Source organism: Prunus persica, chromosome G1, assembly GCF_000346465.2.
Source record: "Prunus persica cultivar Lovell chromosome G1, Prunus_persica_NCBIv2, whole genome shotgun sequence".
Classification (NCBI taxonomy): Eukaryota; Viridiplantae; Streptophyta; class Magnoliopsida; order Rosales; family Rosaceae; genus Prunus; species Prunus persica.
This window is the reverse complement of record NC_034009.1, coordinates 43,473,359-43,492,930: the sequence shown is the minus strand read 5'-3', so window position 1 is coordinate 43,492,930 and position 19,572 is coordinate 43,473,359. Positions and strand designations below refer to the sequence as shown.

Sequence of the window (19,572 nt, the reverse complement as noted above, 5' to 3'; positions counted from 1 at the left end):
CTATCAGGCGAAGCCGTGTATAGTTTACCAACCGGCGTATCTTAGCATCCACCCAGCCATTTTGGGCTTGCCTTCCTCACAGTACCCCCACCTCTGTCTCTCTCTCTCAAACCCGGTTTCCTCTACAAGAAAGTTTCTGTGAGAGAGTTTGGGAATTTATCCTCTGCTTTGCTCCATTAGGTAACACTCAATACTTTCCTTGTTAATTTTTGGTTTTGGTTCCTTAGAAATCAGAATTTCTAGTAATTTTTAATTTTGAAAAATCTTGTTCCTCTGACCTAGTTCAACTAAAGCCGTACTTATTTCTCAGTTTTCATATTATTTTAATTTTTAAAAACTTTTTGCATATTAATTTGTTTTTTTAAATATTTTATTTTCATGATGGGTTTTCTTCTTAAAAAGCGTAAAAAAATTTAGTAAGTTATCTAAAAATCGTTCTGCTGCTTTAATTGTTAGCTATAAATCGATTTATTTATTTGTTTGTTTGTTTGTTTGTTTGTATGAAAGATTTCAATATGAACTGAGAATTTGAAGTTTTAGTGTGACAGGTGCTGTACATAATTGGTGCATATAGTCTAAGACCCATAATTTGAAGACAGTGTGTTATTAGGTTCAAAAGGGTAATCTGATTTTCAACTACATTCCCATATTGTGCACAAAGTTGCAGCTTTGCTTCAGTTTGAGTTTGAGAATCAATCAACCATGCCCCATACTGCTTCTGTGCGGTTGTTATATGAATGGAGAAGTCACAGTAACCGTCGATGCCATAATCCAGATGCTGTATGTGAGATTTCTTTGTAGTCTTTTTCATAAAATCTTCTTGCCCAAGAGTTTACTTTTTCTGGAGTACTAATTGAATTCTTTGTTTTTTTGCTTTTTTGTTTTTGGTTTTGTTTTTGAATTTCACAGTGCCTTGTAGGAAAGGGTCGAGTACATATGGTCGGAATCAATTTTCCTCCACATGTTTTGGTATGGTTTCATGGCTTCACTTTTATGCTTTATTTTATTATCATTTTTTTCAATTGCTGGTCTATGATTTGGTATGAGTTCTTATACAGAATTGTCACTGGGTTTCTGGGTTTTTGTTTTGTTAATTGTTTTTTTCCGTTTCCCTTTATGGCATTGTTGCCTGTGCTCTAGTGTTATAAAAATTTGCTCATCGTACTTCATTTCGTGTTTTTGTCAGGTTCATGGTTCTAGTGTAGCATATTACAATATGCTCTGGATGTGTGTGTGTGTGTGTGTGTGTGTGTGTAACCTGATGAGGTTGTGATTATGTAGATCTGAGCTCATGGATTTATTTATTTATTTACTTTTTAATTGTCAGCGACAGGGTGCCTGCAGTCTCAATCTTTTAAGCAGTGTTCGTGGCCCAATAGGTCCAGTATCTTCCAGATGCAATGTTTTCTTGTGCAGATCTGTTTTAGTACCAGGTGGAGGAAATGGGGTTCCCCTTCTGAAATCTGCTGCTGTAGTTTTAACAAGGTAGGTATACGCGTTCCCTTTTGAATTCCTTAGTCAGCTGCACACGCCAGCATATAAGTTGTGTTCTTTTTCTTGGGTATTCCTTTCCATTTATTGGGGGGCAATTGCTTCATCATGTTTTCTCTTTCATTATTATATAAATGTTTGGTATCTAAAGAAATTTATGTTTTTAACATATTATGCAGGTCTTATGACGCTTTACGTGGAAGCCCTGTTTTACTTAAATTGATCCCAGCAGTTGCTATCATAGCTTTTGCTGTTTGGGGTCTTGGGCCACTTTTGCGTCTCGGCAGGATTATATTTCTTCAAGTATATAATTTGTTATTCTTCTGCCACTCCTTGCCTTTAGACACGGTTTGATTATGTTATTGAGCTGATTAATTCTTCCATTTTGATTATCTGCAGCGGAACGATAGTACTTGGAATAAAAGTAGGTCGCACTATGTCATGAATTCTTACCTCCGGCCCTTGCTTCTTTGGACTGGAGCAACTCTTATGTGCAGGTTTACTTCTACATTACAAGAAGTTAGATTCAAATTACAAGTCAGGGAATGAAAATGATTTTAGAGTCACTATTTACCTATCTTAACTGGAAACTTGTTTCCAGCCATTTTATCTGCGCTAACTGCTGCAAGGTTTATTTCAGAGCACTAGATCCTGTAGTCCTACCTTCAGAAGCTAGCCAGGCTGTCAAGCAACGTCTTATAAATTTTGTACAATCATTATCAACAGTGCTGGCATTTGCCTATTGTTTGTCAAGGTGAGTGTAGCTCTGGTGCTATTATGCCTTAAGATATTTATTTCCTTATTCTGTTGGTCAACTAATAGATTGGTCTGTAATGTATTGAATTTTTAGATTTATTGATTTCAGAACTTGTCAAGCAACTTCTTATGTTAGTTAGAAGTAATTTGAACATTGAGAGTGCCCAAATGCCTGGTTTGAACAAGTTTATTTCTTCTGCCAGGACGTAGTTCATTTCAATTTTTTCGGTATAGTTTTTCCTTTTGGTGCTATGCTCTCTATGCACATATGATTTTCTTTTTGCCCTCACGTGTCCTGTAATCACTGTTTCAATACATTGATCCTGTAGTCACTGCATTGGGGTTGAAATTTTGATTTTCTATTGTTACACTTTTTCTTTGCAGCTTGAATCAACAAGCACAAAAGTTCTTTACGGAGACAAGTGACCCAAGTGATTCGAGAAATGTATGTTTCTGTTACTAGTTCACATATTATATTTTCATTACTTTGTATGCATTCTTTCGCCTTTATACTTCTGTTATAAAATTGTCATTAGTACTCACGCAAATAATTAAAATAAAATGAACTAAATGTAACCAGTCCTGATTAATGTTTCCATGAATGGGCCTCATCTAGTTAGCTTCTTTACTGCTTATTTTGACCTCATTGAAATAGATTGTAGCATAGTTTTCCTTTTCCAACGAAGTTTCTGTTATTGTGAGATATTATGTCATTATGCAATAATGTAGCTGTCATGAGGGCACTTGTAGCATATAAGATTATTGCATCCTTACATAATTGTCTCTTGTTGGGGCAGATGGGCTTCAATTTCGCTGGCAAGGCTGTTTATTCTGCAGTTTGGGTTGCTGCAGTATCATTGTTCATGGAGCTGCTGGGATTCTCAACCCAGAAATGGCTAACAGCTGGTGGTCTTGGCACAGTGTTGCTCACCCTTGCTGGTCGCGAGGTACAGATCTTTCTTCATGTGATATTGTAAATTGAAAAGGCTGCAGTTTATTGATCATAACAAATTCTGATTGTCCATGTGTTGTGTATACTTTCAAATTCTGTTAAGACATAATTTCCTTTAAGGTTTTCTGACTACATGTACCTTAATATTGTCTGAACTCAGATATTCACAAACTTCCTTTCAAGTGTAATGATCCATGCCACACGACCATTTGTTGTTAATGAATGGATTCAGACTAAGATTGAAGGCTATGAAGTTTCTGGTACTGTTGAGGTTTGTATATATCTTTGCTAATACATCAAGTGCAACAGCGGTTAGAAGGAAAAAACATAATGCCTACCCATGAATACCTTTGATGGCTTCCATCTTAAACATAATAGGGCTTTAACAATTTGGTTCCTTTTGCAAAACAAATACTGGAAGTGAATTTTTTATAAGCAATATGGACATTTTTTTTTTTGTTGTTGATAAATTTGTTATTGTACCAGCATGTGGGTTGGTGGTCACCAACAATTATAAGAGGCGATGATCGCGAAGCAGTTCACATTCCAAATCACAAGTTCACTGTAAACGTTGTCAGGAATCTTAGCCAGAAGACTCATTGGCGCATTAAGACCCACCTAGCCATAAGTCACTTGGATGTCATTAAAATTAACGTGAGTAGAAATTTCAGTTCACTGGCTTGCGAAACTCGTGCTCCAAGGACTTTGTGTTTTTTATATCATTTCATATGAGAACCTGGTTTATCCCTTACTATCTGCAGACTATTGTAGCTGATATGCGCAAGGTTTTGGCCAAAAATTCTCAAGTAGAGCAGCAAAGGTTGCACAGGAGAGTTTTTCTGGACAATATTAATCCAGATAATCAGGCCCTTATGGTATGGCTTTTGTGCTTTCACTTTTGAAGTTAGTATGATTACTTTTTTATAAGTAGGTTTATAATGTTTCAATAGATGTTCCATTTGGCAAACAAATTTTAAGAAAAACCTTCTTCAAGTCCCTTGTAAAAACATTCTATTACTTTAAAAGTAATAAGTTTTTTTCACTTTCGAAATATATGATGGAAACTGTTGTGTATGTTTTTATGGTCTCGCAATTCTTCACTTTCATTCACAAGGTCTTCATAGAATAAAGAAACTCATCTTTTGATTTTCCTATGGATATACAATCTCCATTTAATACGTCCCTCTTTTTTGTTTTCTTCTTCCTTTCTATTAAATTTTGTATTGAATGGTTGTTCTCATAAGCGGTCTATTTTTGTCACAGATTTTGGTATCCTGCTTTGTTAAAACATCACATTTTGAGGAGTATCTCTGTGTTAAGGTAAGACTACATTATTAGTATAAGCTTTATGAAATCATGTAACCTGCAAGATGATATAATAGATTCTGAAAATAGTATGAAATTTTGATCATCTTTGACTTAGATGCCAATATGAGTTTTCCAGAGATGCTGCATATAATAAATGTAAAAGTCACACTCACTCACCCTAGTTCTCTGCCATATTGATTACAGTTGCATGATTGTTGGGACTTAATGCTCAGATTTATTTTGTATAATGGTAATGCCATAACCTTGTTTGGATATTCTATTCTTCACTCTTCCTTTCCAATACATTGTTTCTTGATGAACCTTTAGTCTGGCTTATAGATTGTTCATGTTGAACAAGATAATTTTGTCTTTTCTTGGCATTTCCTTTTTCATTGGATGGAAAAGTTGAGCAATTTATGAAGACTGATTGCCATTTTAAGATTGGTTCACAAGTTACTCAAAGAATCAGTTTTACCTTTTTTATACCAGACTTTTGATTTGGACTATATAATTTGTGTTGTTTACTGTTACTAAGGTTTCCAAGTGTCTTATGCCTGAACTTTGTAGTTGTTTATGGATATCACAATTCTGTTTACTTTCTCAATGTTAATTATAGTCTTTGAGAAACGGTTGAATATTTATCTCGGATAAACTCTATTGATGAAATAAAACAGGAGGCAATACTTTTGGATCTTCTCAGAGTTGTCAGCCATCATCGTGCCCGGCTTGCCACACCCATTCGCACAGTCCAGAAATATTACAGTGAGGCTGACTTGGAAAATGTGCCATTTGCTGACACCATTTTCACTCATTCTAGGGCATCCAATAATCGTCCATATCTACTTATTGAACCATCTTATAAAATCAGTAGTGATGACAAAAGTAAAGCTTCAAGTCGCCCAACACGTACAAATGGAGACAAACAGGCCCAGGCTGAAGCTTCCTCAACATCCGACTCCAAGGGATCAGATGCTAAAGCTGGGGCAACACTAACTCATGCACAAACTGACAATAAAGTTGCAGCAACTTCAAGTTCCAACTCAAGCACAAACTCCAAGACCTCGGAAATGCCAACATCTGAACCCCAAACACGGAATTCGGCATCTGATGGTTCAGTTCGAAGCAACTCTGAAATGCTGCAGTCCAAGAATGAGAGTACAAAAAATGCAGGGAAAGAGACAACAGGAGTTGATTCCAAAGATGCGTCTCCACCAAAGATGACATCTAAGAAGTCCCTTGTTGCTTCGCCTGAGACTGGTAGTGAAAAAGCAGATGTTCCTCTGGCACCTTTACAAGCAAAGCATGATGGTGAGAAACCTGTTTCATCACCATCCATAGCTAGACCTCCCTTAGAAGAGAATATTATCCTTGGTGTTGCTTTGGAGGGCTCAAAGCGAACACTTCCAATTGAGGAAGAAGACATGGCTCCATCTCTTGCTGCAGAATCAAAAGAACTCACTGCCCACCGAAATGGTGGAGGGTCTCCTCCTGTTGGCACAGATGTGAAAGATGGTTAATTGCCTGCAGTTCCTAGAGCCATGCAAACTGCAGGCAATTATTGATTGACGTGTAAAACAGTTATTGATTGACGTGTAAAAATGCATGCCGCTGAGTTTTTGAAGCTGGCATTACATTGTCTTCTACGATTGCTTGATAATTTGTTGAAATGGAAATTTGTGGGTCAATCTGAAACGACCAGTTTCTCCCATCCCATCCCATCCCTGAAAGTGAAAACTGAAAAGCTCAAAAAAAGAAAAGAAAAGGGAGGTGTAGAAAACTTTTTAACGCATATGTTTGATGTGTGATTGCAAATTTCGCCTCTTTACTTGATTTGGAAAGATCGTTTCATTATGGAGCAATGATTAGATGTCACATGTTAAAACGTGTAATTACTGTGGCCTCATCCAAGCGGAATGGCCTTTGCTTTGGTTAGTGGGAAATGGGGATCTCTCATGTTTGGTAAGTCCAGACATGGGAAATAGTTGCCTGGTATATGAAAAAATAAGAAAAATAGGGGGGAAAATGAAACCCTCCACCCCCGTTGAGTTTCATTTTTTCTTCCCATGGAAAACTTAGGCCAACATTAAATGTAGGGGTGGGCACAATTTTGAGTCAACCCAACTGAATCTCTTAACTCGATCATAGTGGGTTGGGTGGCTTAAAAATGAGCGGGTTTTTGGTTCAAAAATCATAAACCGCTATGTATAGGTTGAGTTATGAGTTGAAATCAAAACTTAAAAATATGCTTAATTTTGAGTTAACCGAACCGAACAGCCCAACTCGATTACCAAAAGTTTGGATTGGATTGAGTTGGTCTAATAATGTACGGGTTTTGAATTCAAGAAATCATAAACCGCCATATATCGGGTTGGGTTACGAGTTATGACTAAAATTGACCCAACCCAACTCATGCCCACCCCTAATTAAATGCACATTTTTCATGATTATTTTGTCCCCATTAACAATTTAAAATTACGATATATCATTAAATGCATTCTTTTTTTAATTTTATCTAATATGGGTATAATTTAAAAATTAAACAATTTTTTTTTTTTTACATTCCTAGGCAAATCAAATATGGGAAAGGAATTTTTCGTTTCCTATACATTTGAAAAAGACATGAAAAATTATTTTCCATCAAATCCTTTCCGTGAACCAAACGAGTCCTATGAGAGTTGGTTTGTGTCAAGCAGAGGCCTCGTAAGTATTGCATTTTTCTTTTGGTTGCTAAGGAGGTAAAAATTCTTTGAAGGGGGGAGGGAGAAGAGGAGGCATACAACAGCTTGGATTAAATGCCTGAAGCTTAAATCCACCATATTAAACTGAAATAGTCAAGCACTTGGGATTACCCCAAGCTTAAATTCATCATATTACCTTGCATTGTGACCAAAAAAGAAAAAGAGGAAAAGTGTGGGTTTGTCATTCTGTTGGTGAGAATCAATGCTTGTCCTACAGGCTGATATGCATTGAAAGCAGACTATACACTTGCGAGCTCAGATGAAGCCTATACAGCAATGAGACTGGATAACTCCAATACTCATACGTAGCTGACCTACAAAAATTACTTGCCAGTAATGACAGACGTTCAAAGCAAAACCACAGCCTCCGAAATCGATTTCTATTAAGCTTGACACATGCAATCAGGAGCAGGGTATGTATAAATGGACTGCTTCTCCTTCCTCAACCTAATCTGCCCTTGTCTACTTTTATGCCCATCCAGAACTGCATGTTGGAACTCTGACCATTCCATGCTCTTATTCACGAAAAGCTTTCCCAACAATGACATGCTTGGTCTAATAGTCTTCAAGTTCATGTAAGCACGATGACTGACCTGAGGATACAAATTTTAATCCTGTCCACTTAGAATTTTCACAAAATTTCAAGGAAATAATTCTTCTGCTGAAATACCTGATTTTATAATAATAGGCTATTTAGGGAATTCCTATATTCACATATTTCACTACAACCACAGATTGGATGAAGTAGATTATCTGGTTTATTCCCCCACCATCTTAAAGAAGACACATATCTACCGAGTATTGAACTTGATACTCTTACCAGTGCATTGTGCATATTCCCGGGAGAAGCAGAGATGAAGATGTCACTTTGCATGCTCACATAATAGTCAACTGCGGCTAATAGAGAAGCCTTGCCTTCAACTTTGGCCCTTTCCTCTGCAGAGGCAAGACTCTTCTTGTCTTCCATTAGTGGAAATAATCTTCTCAAAGTTGAGATCCTTGCTTCTCCGCCATAAACCTAAACAAGGAAAATAGTGACTCGTTTATCCAATTTAAACCCATAACTGAACACACGGTATCAACATTTACTAAAAAGGAACCTAAGGAATCACATGAAACACTTGGGGCTTATTTGTCAATGTGTTTGCTTTTGTTTTAATTGAAGAGAAAGAGGGAAAGCTATGAGAGAAAGAAGAGAGGGGATGAAAATGAGAGGGAAGAAGGAGAATACCTAACTAAAGCTGTTTTAAGAAAAACAAAAAACAAAAAACAAAAATAAAAAAACAAACCAGCAACAAACAAGCCCCTAGCTGTTAGCTCATGAATAACAGTATACACATTCTGCTTTTAAGAAATACCTTGTGAGAAGCAAGATAGAGCCGGGTACTATTGTTGAAGCCCAAAGCTGCTAGCAGCAACCCAATCTCTTCAGGAGTCAATGGGCAACGCCCCTGATTTCTCAACTCCTCATCTGTAAACTGAGATTTTAGAACCCTACCCTGCCAAATTACTTGCCGATATTTTGCAAGGGCGAGTTTCTCAGCTTTACCACCACCAAAATCACAGGCTGAATGAGCAGCCATATCCTATGAGTATGTACAGGCAAAGAGTATTAGAAATACTAATTTTGCATATATAATTAGGGTTCGTCGGAAAAGCTTTAAGATTCTTAAAAAATTATTGCATGATCAAACATGACATGGATCTAAAGAAAATTACAAACATACTTTATCAAAGCGAAGATGCAAAACAACAAATTTCCCAGCTCCCTGTTTCTCAATTTGATTTGTTCCGTCCTGTGAGTCACTTGCTGCGTCTTGGTTTCTATTAGGAGGGTAGCGGAGACGATTAACAAGGGTTTCTCCCAATTCCCTGATATGAGGAACAAAGGCTAAAGCTTTAAAGTTGACTTTACAACGGAGGCGCTGGATGTTTTTAGGCAAGTTCTCAAAAGTCAAACGATGAGAAAATGGGGAAATAGCAGCAACTCCGTATCTGCATCAGTGAAACACCTTCCAATCATAATAAGATATTAATTTCAAATTTAGTTCTAAAAAAGAAACCTATTGTCATGATTCTAGCAAGACATATATGCACATACTTAAGATTGATAACTCAAGTTGTACCCAGAGAAGATAACTGGAAATAAACCCAAAAGGATATTTTCAGTCTAAAACTAGATAACCATTAAAATCCTAAAACTAGAGATGCAATACATAATCTAACTTGAAAAGCTGGTGGCTTGACATGTAAAGACACAAATACGTCTGTGATGCACTAATTCTAAGTTCTAACTATATGCTATACACATTAACCAAACAACTTATTTCCCAAAGCTATGTCTATAGCATCATAATATTATCATTCCTAAATATTTCTTGTTATGATAACTTATCACTGCTATTTACTGGAAAAAAAAGAAGGAAAAAAAAGGGACAGATTATACAAGTTTCTAACACAAGCAATATCACAATCACAATTTTAAGAAATGAAACCTCTGCACAATCCATGCAGGCAGGAGACTAAATTGAAGGACAGACAGAATATGGACATGAGTATCTGATACTAAGACAGCATAGGGACAAGAGTTTATCTTGCAGATTTCTGTTTTTGCATGTGAAGTTAGTATATGACACTAAGACAACATAGGGACAAAAGTTTACGATACCAACTTCACATAAAACAGAAAACTGCAAGAACAGGCTCAAGTGATTGAAAAAAGCAAGAACTTTACGCTCAATTAAGAAAGGCTCGATGCAGTACTGACCTCTGCAATATGGGCAAGACATTTTCCAGATACCAATCAGAAGAAGCATGGACAGGTGCTGTTTTTATTCTAGTAATCCGAATGCCAGTAGCATAATACTCCCTAGTGCTCCAAGAAAATTCACTAGGCAGGTCTTTAACTATAGAAACTTCATCGCGTAAGACTTCAATAAAGTGATCCAAATCAAAAATTTCCTCAAAGGAACTGCAAAAGCACATGGGGTTTCAAATCAATGGCTCCTCTTTGGACAGAAATAATAAATTGTAGGAAAGGTTCCAGGTTAGCATACTCACGATATACCTCGAATCTTGCCACACAGGATTAACTTCAAGGTGTGGAACAACCAATGTGGCATTCAAAATTTTGGCAACAGCAACTGCATCACAAATCTTTTTTTTTTTTTTTTTTTTTTTGAAGAACCAAATAAAGTAAATTAGACAATCTCATTTTGGACACCCAATTGGCTATAGTATCACAACAAGTAATCAAATCAAGTAAACGGGCATTCTTGTATAACTTCATTTTCTACAAGATACATTGCTTAGAAAGAATTTCCTTATAAAATTTAAAAACCCACCCCCATTTTCTGCTGGTTCAAGCCTCCATCAAGGAACACCTGAATATACCCAGTAGATCCTTTTGGTGTCACTGCAAGAAAATGAATAAAATTTCATCAGCTAACAATCAATTCAATGTCACATAAAATGTGGCCCGATCTTTAGCACTCACATGATAGACTTTTAGGCTCTTCAAGACAATGTTTCCATCCTTGGTTGGGCAGTGGAGACCATAGCTTGCTCTGTTGCTCAACAGACTAAACAAATTCAAAAAGAATATGTTAATATATGTAAATAGATCAATTGTTTACACCAATTCTGAAAACAAATCACAAATCAAAGGAAAAGAAAAGAAGGAACTGACAGATTGGGAAAGTAAAGCTGGATTTAGAAGATGCAAATGTCTGGCCTTTGGAGCATTCCACTCCTGCAAAATACCCATTGCAGTTTCATTAAGAATTAAGCATTTCCATTAACAACAACATCAAACTGTGAGAATGGTTGTTTGGGAAGGGACTTACTGAGAAGAAGGAAGGAGAGGCACGGCCTAATGGGCCGAAGAGATTTGGGAAGAAGGCCGGAAAGAGGACCACCAAAAGGCCAGCTAAAGCGGCTCTCTGAGACTGGTTGGGATAGTAGTAGCCATAGTAGTCCTTGTGAAGCTTCATGGGTTCGTTTGAGTTTTGATTGGAAAACCCTAAACCTGCATATTCATTGCGTTTTCAGTTGTGTAGGGCAGCAGAGAAGAGAAGAGAAGCTCACTGTCGTCAATGGAGGTGACAACTATGAATCCGATCTAATTTTTACGGGAAAGAAAGGACGTATGGAAGTTATAATGTGAACGTCCTCATTCGATGAAATCGCATCGAAGCCATTGTTCTCTTTTCTTTTTTCTTTTTTCTTTTACTTTTCGCTGGTAATAAGAAGTGAGTAATAAATATTTGGGTAATTTTCATTTTACTACGAGATACTAGAATAAATTATAAAAGAAAAAAAAAGTGAAATAATTTTAATGGATGTGGTTGTTCACTTTAACTGTTATATAAGATGGTATGAAAATATGGTTTACAAATATAATAAAAGTAGAATTATTCTTTTACTATGTTCAGGTTTATCAAGTTTCAGCCTTCGATACATCAAGTTTTTTCTCGTCTCAGTCCCATACATAATGTTTATTTTTGTATCACTTTCATACATTAGTTAATTTGACCATAATGTTCTCCGTTAAATAATGATGTGGCCTGGACTCATTCATATTTTGCCATGTGGACTAATATGTTTAATTAATTAATTGTTCTTTGACAATGTTGTTGTTTTCGTTTATTTATTTGCTTTTATGCGCAGATAGATCGCTGGAAATTATATTTTCCCCAAATATGTTACGGATTCAATTGTGGGTATGACTGTTACGACATTTCTTCAAGTAGTGGTACTAGTAGAGTTCATTTAGGTTCATGAGTTTCTTTACATTATTTCACGACTGATGATGTTGCTAGTTTGGGACATGGGCTAAATCCTTCCAAGCTTTGGGAGGCGGGGCTTCCTCTGAACCATTCGATCCCTTTCTATTTTAACATGTTGGAGCCTACGTGTTCTCGTGATTTTTTGCTTGAAGTTTTCCTCTGTGTATAAAAAAAAATAAAAATAAAAAACACACGACCTTATAAGGTTGACATGTGCTGTGACACTGATAACCCAATCAACACAACATCTAGTAGTCTCCGTGCAGGCTGCATTAATACATACAATACAAAGTCGAAGAGCAGTATGTCAGGCTGCATGTAATACCATAGGTTTAGATACACAGAAAGTTACTCTCCCTTCAATGTCATATCGAGTTAAGACACACGATCACTACTGATGCGTCTCACATTATCTCGATTTTGTTTATTTAGCTATAAAGTGAGTAAACTTTCTTCCTTGTCCACTTCTTAACCAAGAAACTAGGGAAGCCTGAAATTCAGAGAAAATACAAAGTGATTTGCAAATTTATTAAAAAGGTGAAGAATAAATGAAATACCATGTATGCCTTATTCAGGTTACGTTGTTTTAGTCTAGAGAGAGTGGAATATATTTTCTCCCGCATGTTTTCAATAGCCCTTTCAGTGTTGGGATTTCGTAACTGAAGATTTCTGTAGCAAGTTAATTATTATTAGTTATATAAAAATGTTTAAAATAATTTTATTTGGACTGCCATACTACGAAATTCACATTTTTTTATATAAATATTTTAAACAAAATATATATAAAAAAATGTGAGAGAGTTCGATGAAAGTCACTGACTTTGTTTCAATTTAAATAAACACAAAAATGAAATAGCCCAAAGACACAAACATGAAACCTCAAAATAAACATCTTCAATCTAATAATCCAAATATTTTGATTATTTTAACTTTTAATTTATTCTTCATAGTATCATCAAATAAAGCAAGCATGTCTTCTCTGATCAAACTTTAAAAAAATCATATAAATAAATAAATAAATATACGTAGCAAAGCAAAAGTAGCTCACCCCAGTTTGAGAGATAAAGTGACATCGGAGCAGTCATCTTCAAGAGAGAGACTGTGAGCACTGTTGCAGCTGGTGGAGGTGGCAATTATGGCAGATTCAGATGACATGCCGTCTTCTTCTCCTCCACCTCCAACATTAGTAATCAACGTCTCCGGCTCCACAAACGCAGGTCCAGTATTTCCTCCGGATAACATCGCCATCTGCTATGCAAAAAATACAAAATAAAAAAAGATAAAGATAAAAAGAAGAAGAAATATGTACATGATTGCGGTAGTTGCTTACCTTCTGCCTTAACTGGTTGTTGGCTTCTACCAGCTCAGCTCCCTGAAATTATAGTCGGTGTGAGTGGAAGAGAAAACCAGAGCCAAACTTGGTTATGATTATTGATGTTAAAGTCCTGATTATTGTAAATAGTTGAAATTTGTTTTCATTTACAGAGTACGTATCAATCATCTAACCTTTTTCTCCAGTGCCATAATCTCACTCATAATCAGCTCTTCCTGAAAGGGAATGGAACATTTGCATTTAGATGTTACTTTATAGTGACAACCCAGAACATATACTCTCTATGCACAAACAACTTCTTCAAACAAAGGACAATTGTGGGACCTACTTTATATTATTCGAACAGTTCATCATTTAGGTTTTCATTCAAGAATCATCCGGCAAAAAAATTGGATACTATTATACCATTTCATTAAATGGTAATGATTTCAGTGTTTTGTAGAGATGCTGTTGTTTACTTATTGGAACACAAATGCAATGTCTTGCACCATTTAACTAAGCTAACGGGGTCTAACCCAATGGAAAATGACTTTAATTTGCAGACCAAAGGTCTCAGGTTCGAACCCCCTTGGTATCTTAGTCGTGTGAGTGTGTGTGAGAACCCCCCCTCTAATAATTTAGATTATCGCTTGTACTAACACCATTTGACTATTCTGCAACAAGGATTCCTAAATTATAATAAACGGGTTCGATCATTAAACCACAATACAGAGAGTGAAGCCTTGCACCATCCTTACTAGAAAAGAAATTAGCTAGGGCAGACCTTAGTTTCTATCACACGGCCAAGGCTTGCTTCCACCAGTTGTTCTAACTTCAGCAGCTCATCCATATTCAGCCCTTGAAGATCCTCACCTTTCATCTGCCTGTTGCAAGCCAGTCCAATTCCCGCACATAATTCAAGCAATAATACCAGCTAAACAGCCACACATATCTTACAAGTTCATGATGATTTAATTAATTTGTACCTCAGCCGGCGGCTCTTCTCCTCGAGTTCCTTACTCAGTTTGATGTGGTTTTCATTCTCCAGCTAAAATGAGAAATATTGGAACCATTACATAATCTAATCTGTTACATAAAAAGCTTATAAACGTCAGCCCTGAAAAAAAACAAAGAAACAACATAACGAGAAGAACAAAAATGATTACAATATATTTTTGAAAATGGAATCAAATGAATCACTGGAACATACAAGAACATGGATTTACAATTTGTCCTAGTCGTTCTGGGTATTTATTGATTTCCTAGTTTTGTCAGGATTTAGGTAGCTAACAAAATTAGGGTTATATGTGAGCCTGTGAAAGAGGTTATTTAGGGGCTAAGCCTCAATTGCAACCAAAGTGAGAGGGACACATAGAAGTCTCCAACTCAACTATCTGGAGTTCTGAAAAAACCATAAGAAATTAAATCCCCTAAAGCTTGAAAAACAATTCAATAATAGACTTTTCACAAATAGGTCCATTCTAACATGATATACTATACAAAAACGCATATAGAGGCTATTTGGAGAGAAAAATCCAAAACTAACCACTTGTCATTTTCTGATTGGTTATTAGTGTGTTCAAATTTTCTAAGACCAATTAGAAAATGACAAGTGACTAATTTTGGGTTTTTATCTTCAAGTAGCCTCTATATAATGGACTTATTTGTAAAAACCTATAAAATAATTTACCCTCTCCTTTGAACACTTGGAAAACAACTAACAATAAAAGTAAATAATAATTGATAGTTGATGATGAATCCATGTCCCAATTTTTTCATTGGCTAATTGTTATGTAGACCAAATTAAGTCCACTAGAAATGGACTTATCAAAGCCACCTACATATATATTTAGCCCAAGATGCCGACCCTGCTGCATGCATATACATAAGTCTGGCATGTAACAGGATAATGTTTTATTTTATTTTATGTTCAAACAATAATCAGAACCGTCAGTTGCTATAGAGATACATTTTGAATCTCCAAAGTGCAGATCACAGAGTAATGTTACAATTAATTGCAGAACAATTTAAAAGGGGAAAGAGAAAAGGTCATGGAACTCATTTACTTGCAGCTCAAGAAACTGTTTGTTCGATTTTTCGAGATCATTTGTGTGCGCTTTGTACCTTTCAATAACATCCTCGGTACTTCACAACACAAAAGGAAAAAAAACAATCAATCAATTGGCATGTTCGCTAGTAAATTATTAGACATAGAAAAATTAACGTGTGACTAAGCATACGTGAGAAACAAAAAAAAAGGGAAAAGAATTTAACCCCCATTATTCAAACTTCTGGTTTGCAAACACAGATATACACTAACATATATATATATATATAATTTTATTTGATATGCATAATGAGAACGTTAAGCTATTTGCTGCTGGTTTTATTGCTTGGTTTGATTACATATGCAAATCAAAACGTCAACTCTAATTCTTTCATAGATATTTTATGGAATTATTATATATAAGACCAACCCAAGCAGCTGAGATATTTTAGAACACAAGGCAAACCGACGTGAGAAAATCAAGTCGGCTAATAAGTGGGCCTCAAAAATCTTAGTCACAGACAGTTCCTCTCACATCAACTCTGGAGCTCATTGAAATATGCTTTGAATATTGTTATCTTTGGTTGGCCTCTTTTTAGTGAGTGGGTGTTTTTGATTGGCTTCTTTTTATCCTGAATTCTTCAGCGCCAGCTACCATGCAAATACGAATCAGATCCAAGTTTTTCTTGCAGGGTAGTGATAGATCTGACAATTCACGCAACTCTACGTAGGCCTATGCCAATAATACTACCGAACGACACATATTCATACACCTTCGATATCACATATAAGTGAATTGTTATTAATTTTATGGTGCAAATCAAGTTCAAACTTCTACTGGCTTGCGCCAAAAATATCAAGAGTCTCTACCTAGGTGAATATATCCATGACCATCGGCCCAACGTCATCTTTCTCCTATGTCAGGACGTGATCGTCTCCATTCCTCAGTACGGCCATAGACACCGAAGAACTAAAATGTAGTTAACACACCTTAGACTATAACATTTCATTCTTAACTAATCTTGTTCTTCTCAAACACTTTAGAGCTTCAGAAGCCAGATGCACCCTAGAAAGATCATTAAACACGTCGGAAACTTCACACATCACTTGGAGGCCAATTCCCTGGTAGATATATTAATAGACTCTTTTAAACCATTGATTCTTGAAGAATAACTTAATCAAGCCCTACTGCAACATCCCCAAAGCTAGGCTAACAGGACATGAAAATCGAGTAGAAAACTAGGGTACCGGTGGGCATAAACAGAGCTGATTGGGGCAAAAAATAACCGAGTTGACCAAAAACCAAACCAGTTTGGTTTGATTTTGATTTCGATTCTTGTAGTGAAAAAATCGGACTAAACCAAACCGAACCGACTATTTATTTTTTAAGTTTTTAATAAAAAATTTAAGCCCAATGCAAAATTTCTAAGCCCATAATTAATATTTCCCCAAGCCCAACTACAAATCACCTCTCTTTTCTAGGCCCAATCACCTTTCTTTGCATGAAATTGGGCAATTTGTGAATTTTTAAGCCCAAAAAAAAAAAATTTTAAAAAGGGATTCCGATCCAAAATTGTGACATGAACCTACTCATGGGCAAATCGTACCACACTAGACCGGAGAATTTTTTCGTCAAAACCAAATTGAACCAAACTAGATGAATAGTTCTGATTCTAATTTGGGGTGAGAATCGGACCATACCCACCCTTATAGAAAACTTAGAATCATGTTTAGTGTTAACATGACCTCGCTTAACAAGCCCTATTTATAATTGGAAAATTTGGACCAATATTGCTCTAATTGGAAAATTGGAAAAGTTTGAAAAATAATGTAAAGTAAAATCTAAGGCTAAAGAAAAACACTTTTACTCTCCTCTAGTTTTTCAATGTATATTGATTTGAGTAAAATCGTTTTATGTTTTGTTCTGGTTGCAAAAATGAAAACATGGACTGCAATATCGAGAGCTTTAATAGAAAAACTTGAAAAAAAATACAAAATAGACAAACTAGACAAGCTAGCAGCTTTGCATATAACGTGCCAAATTATGCCCGGAAACCTAGAAAAATAAATTTTACATGAAATTTTCAATAGAAATTGATAAGAAATTGCATACTGACATAAACAGTTAAAAAGTCTTTTAATTTTGTTCTTAATTTGCATTTGCATTTTCAAATTGTCTTTTAATCTGTTTCCTTCATTTGACGCATGTTATTAATAGTAAAATAGGAACATCTAGATAACGGAATTCTTTTTAACTGAAAGGAAGCATGACCTTATTTAAATTCTTATTCCATAGTTAACATTTCATTCTCACCCTCCCTCTCATGCATGCACATCTAAGTATGAAACTAGGTTTTAACAAAATCTTTCATGCATTCATGGCAAAAATATGTTATGGTCATAGCTCCACCACCCATTGCCCTACTTTGAAAGCATGCATGGATATTCCTGCTGAAAGTCTTCAGGGCTTCATCATATCACATTATTTCTAGTAAGAAAACTACAAACATATAATTCAATGTTTGTAACCACATTAATTTACTGGCATTTTTTTAGTTTGGGAGGGGAGAATGAAAGACACCTTCCATTATCTTAAGTTTTAAGGATAAGATATATACATATGGTATACATATGTATATATGGTATGGGAAAGAGTAAAATACTCTCTTACTAGCTAGACTATCTATCATTTTATGCGGTCAAACTACGAATCTAAATTTGGTGATCTATATTCTTGTTTGAGTGTATGATTTAATTGATGGTCTAACATACCGTGTCTCTCACAAGAGAACCATTAATTTTATGACCTTGGATTGAAACAAGGATATTCTTCATTGTATAAGCCCCACCTAAGATTTTATATATATAATATCTACCACCAATATGTGATAGGTGGGAGAGGATAAGATTACAGCTTCTTTATATACACTTTGTCCAAAAAAGATATACACAGTTTTGCTTGGTAAACAAAATTGATTGCGCATGCAGTACAAGAAAAGAACATCATCATATAATGTTTCTCAAACTGCGACACCTAGCTAGAAGTTGTCTTAATAAAAAATATACAAGGTGGTAACCCTCGAACTAGTTGCCTTTGAAATAGAGTATAACTATCTAAAAGATTTTCTCTCTCTCTCTCTAGAAGCTTCTATTTGCCTTTGACACAATAAATAATGTCTGTTTGCAGAGTTCAAACCATGGAATTTCAGGAAGGACAGGTAATTTCCATAAAAGGCACCCTCTCCTCTAAATATATTTCTACCAAAATGACTGAATCTCAGATTCTCTCTCTCTCTCTCTCTCTCTCTCTCTCTCTCTCTCTCTCTCTCTCTCGCACACACACACACACACAAGTCAAGTCAAACTTCAGACATCATGATCATACATATTGGTTATCATTGCAAGGAAGGAAAGAGTCAAAAGAATTATAAGGTATTTAGTGGTGGGTGCTGGTACCTTGAGCTTGAATAATCAAAGAGCTTGTCAGTAGCAGAGAAGATGATGACAGCCACCTCAGATTCACACAGAACAGATAGCTCTGCAGCTTTCTTGAAGAGCCCTCTTCTTCTCTTTGAGAAGGTCACCTGCCTTGCTGGCAGGTAGTCAATCTTCTTGATCTTGATCTTCTCCCTCATCATTTTCACCGTTTCCCTTCAAAAAAATTCAAACCAACCACTTTTCACATATATTATTATCTTCATACACTCAAAAACTACACAATATTTTCTGGGTTCCTTCTCAAAATTTAACCTTTTAATGGTCCCCAGATCTAAATGAACAAAACCCAGAAAAAACCCACCAACCAAAATAGGTCACAAGTTCACAACAAAAAGAAGAAGAAGAAGAAACCAACCAAAATAGGTCACAAGTTCACAACAAAAAGAAGAAGAGGAAGAAGAAGAAGAAGAAGAAGCCTAATTAATTTAATTAATCTCTGGGTTTTCCTCTCTGTTTTTAATGTTTACCTTTGTCGGGGTTTCAGCCCGGTCTGAAGTTTTGGTCTGTCCAGAAAAACTAAGAGAACTAGAGAGATAAAGGGCGGCTGCTGGTGGTGGCTGGTTGTTCAAGAAAGGAAATTTTCCTTTTTATGGAAAACATCTATTTCTATTATCCTCTGCTTTACTTTCGGTCTCTTCTGGGAAAACAATGTAAGAAACCTGAGCAAATCGACGGGGACAGAT

The 19,572-nt window shown here is 35.9% G+C and overlaps 3 protein-coding genes across 5 annotated transcripts; 1 reads left to right on the top strand and 2 right to left on the bottom strand.

The window, feature by feature from the left end:
* Positions 1-6,215, top strand: LOC18791839 (mechanosensitive ion channel protein 3, chloroplastic). 3 transcript variants are annotated; one of them, XM_007225455.2, is made up of 14 exons: positions 1-180; positions 549-780; positions 910-969; positions 1,328-1,485; positions 1,671-1,794; positions 1,891-1,988; positions 2,132-2,245; positions 2,632-2,692; positions 3,045-3,194; positions 3,360-3,470; positions 3,686-3,853; positions 3,961-4,074; positions 4,463-4,519; positions 5,182-6,215. In XM_007225455.2, exons 2-14 carry the CDS (start codon positions 703-705, stop codon positions 6,022-6,024), a joined length of 2,136 nt encoding a protein of 711 aa, XP_007225517.1. In that variant the 5' UTR covers positions 1-180; positions 549-702; the 3' UTR covers positions 6,025-6,215. The 3 variants fall into 3 exon arrangements, with proteins under 3 accessions (XP_007225517.1, XP_020409830.1, XP_020409829.1); XM_020554241.1 differs by having other exon boundaries at positions 541-780; positions 1,334-1,485; XM_020554240.1 differs by having other exon boundaries at positions 541-780.
* Positions 7,296-11,569, bottom strand: LOC18791904 (uncharacterized protein At1g04910). Its single transcript, XM_007222796.2, has 10 exons — positions 11,091-11,569; positions 10,934-10,996; positions 10,742-10,826; positions 10,590-10,660; positions 10,313-10,401; positions 10,013-10,216; positions 8,973-9,240; positions 8,604-8,831; positions 8,066-8,263; positions 7,296-7,838 (listed from the first exon to the last, which is right to left on the bottom strand). Exons 1-10 carry the CDS (start codon positions 11,235-11,237, stop codon positions 7,629-7,631), a joined length of 1,563 nt encoding a protein of 520 aa, XP_007222858.1. The 5' UTR covers positions 11,238-11,569; the 3' UTR covers positions 7,296-7,628.
* LOC18789329 (MADS-box protein JOINTLESS) lies at positions 12,271-19,490 on the bottom strand. Its single transcript, XM_007227500.2, has 9 exons — positions 19,357-19,490; positions 18,848-19,042; positions 15,411-15,489; positions 14,331-14,392; positions 14,129-14,228; positions 13,539-13,580; positions 13,363-13,404; positions 13,081-13,280; positions 12,271-12,522 (listed from the first exon to the last, which is right to left on the bottom strand). The coding sequence occupies exons 2-9, from the start codon at positions 19,027-19,029 to the stop codon at positions 12,513-12,515; spliced, it is 717 nt and encodes a 238-aa protein (XP_007227562.1). The 5' UTR covers positions 19,030-19,042; positions 19,357-19,490; the 3' UTR covers positions 12,271-12,512.

Excerpts from the sequence above, each read along its gene's own strand:
- LOC18791839 (XM_007225455.2), top strand. The coding sequence starts at position 703 with ATGCCCCATACTGCTTCTGTGCGGTTGTTATATGAATGGAGAAGTCAC. Across the intron at positions 2,246-2,631 it reads TTTGCCTATTGTTTGTCAAG|CTTGAATCAACAAGCACAAA; the intron begins GTGAGTGTAGCT and ends TTTTCTTTGCAG. Across the intron at positions 3,471-3,685 it reads AAGTTTCTGGTACTGTTGAG|CATGTGGGTTGGTGGTCACC; the intron begins GTTTGTATATAT and ends TTATTGTACCAG.
- LOC18791904 (XM_007222796.2), bottom strand. The coding sequence starts at position 11,237 with ATGAAGCTTCACAAGGACTACTATGGCTACTACTATCCCAACCAGTCT. Across the intron at positions 10,661-10,741 it reads AGAGCCTAAAAGTCTATCAT|TGACACCAAAAGGATCTACT; the intron begins GTGAGTGCTAAA and ends ATTTTCTTGCAG. Across the intron at positions 9,241-10,012 it reads GTCTTGCCCATATTGCAGAG|ATACGGAGTTGCTGCTATTT; the intron begins GTCAGTACTGCA and ends TCACTGATGCAG.
- LOC18789329 (XM_007227500.2), bottom strand. The coding sequence starts at position 19,029 with ATGATGAGGGAGAAGATCAAGATCAAGAAGATTGACTACCTGCCAGCA. Across the intron at positions 14,393-15,410 it reads AACAGTTTCTTGAGCTGCAA|CTGGAGAATGAAAACCACAT; the intron begins GTAAATGAGTTC and ends TTCTCATTTTAG. Across the intron at positions 14,229-14,330 it reads GAGAAGAGCCGCCGGCTGAG|GCAGATGAAAGGTGAGGATC; the intron begins GTACAAATTAAT and ends GGCTTGCAACAG.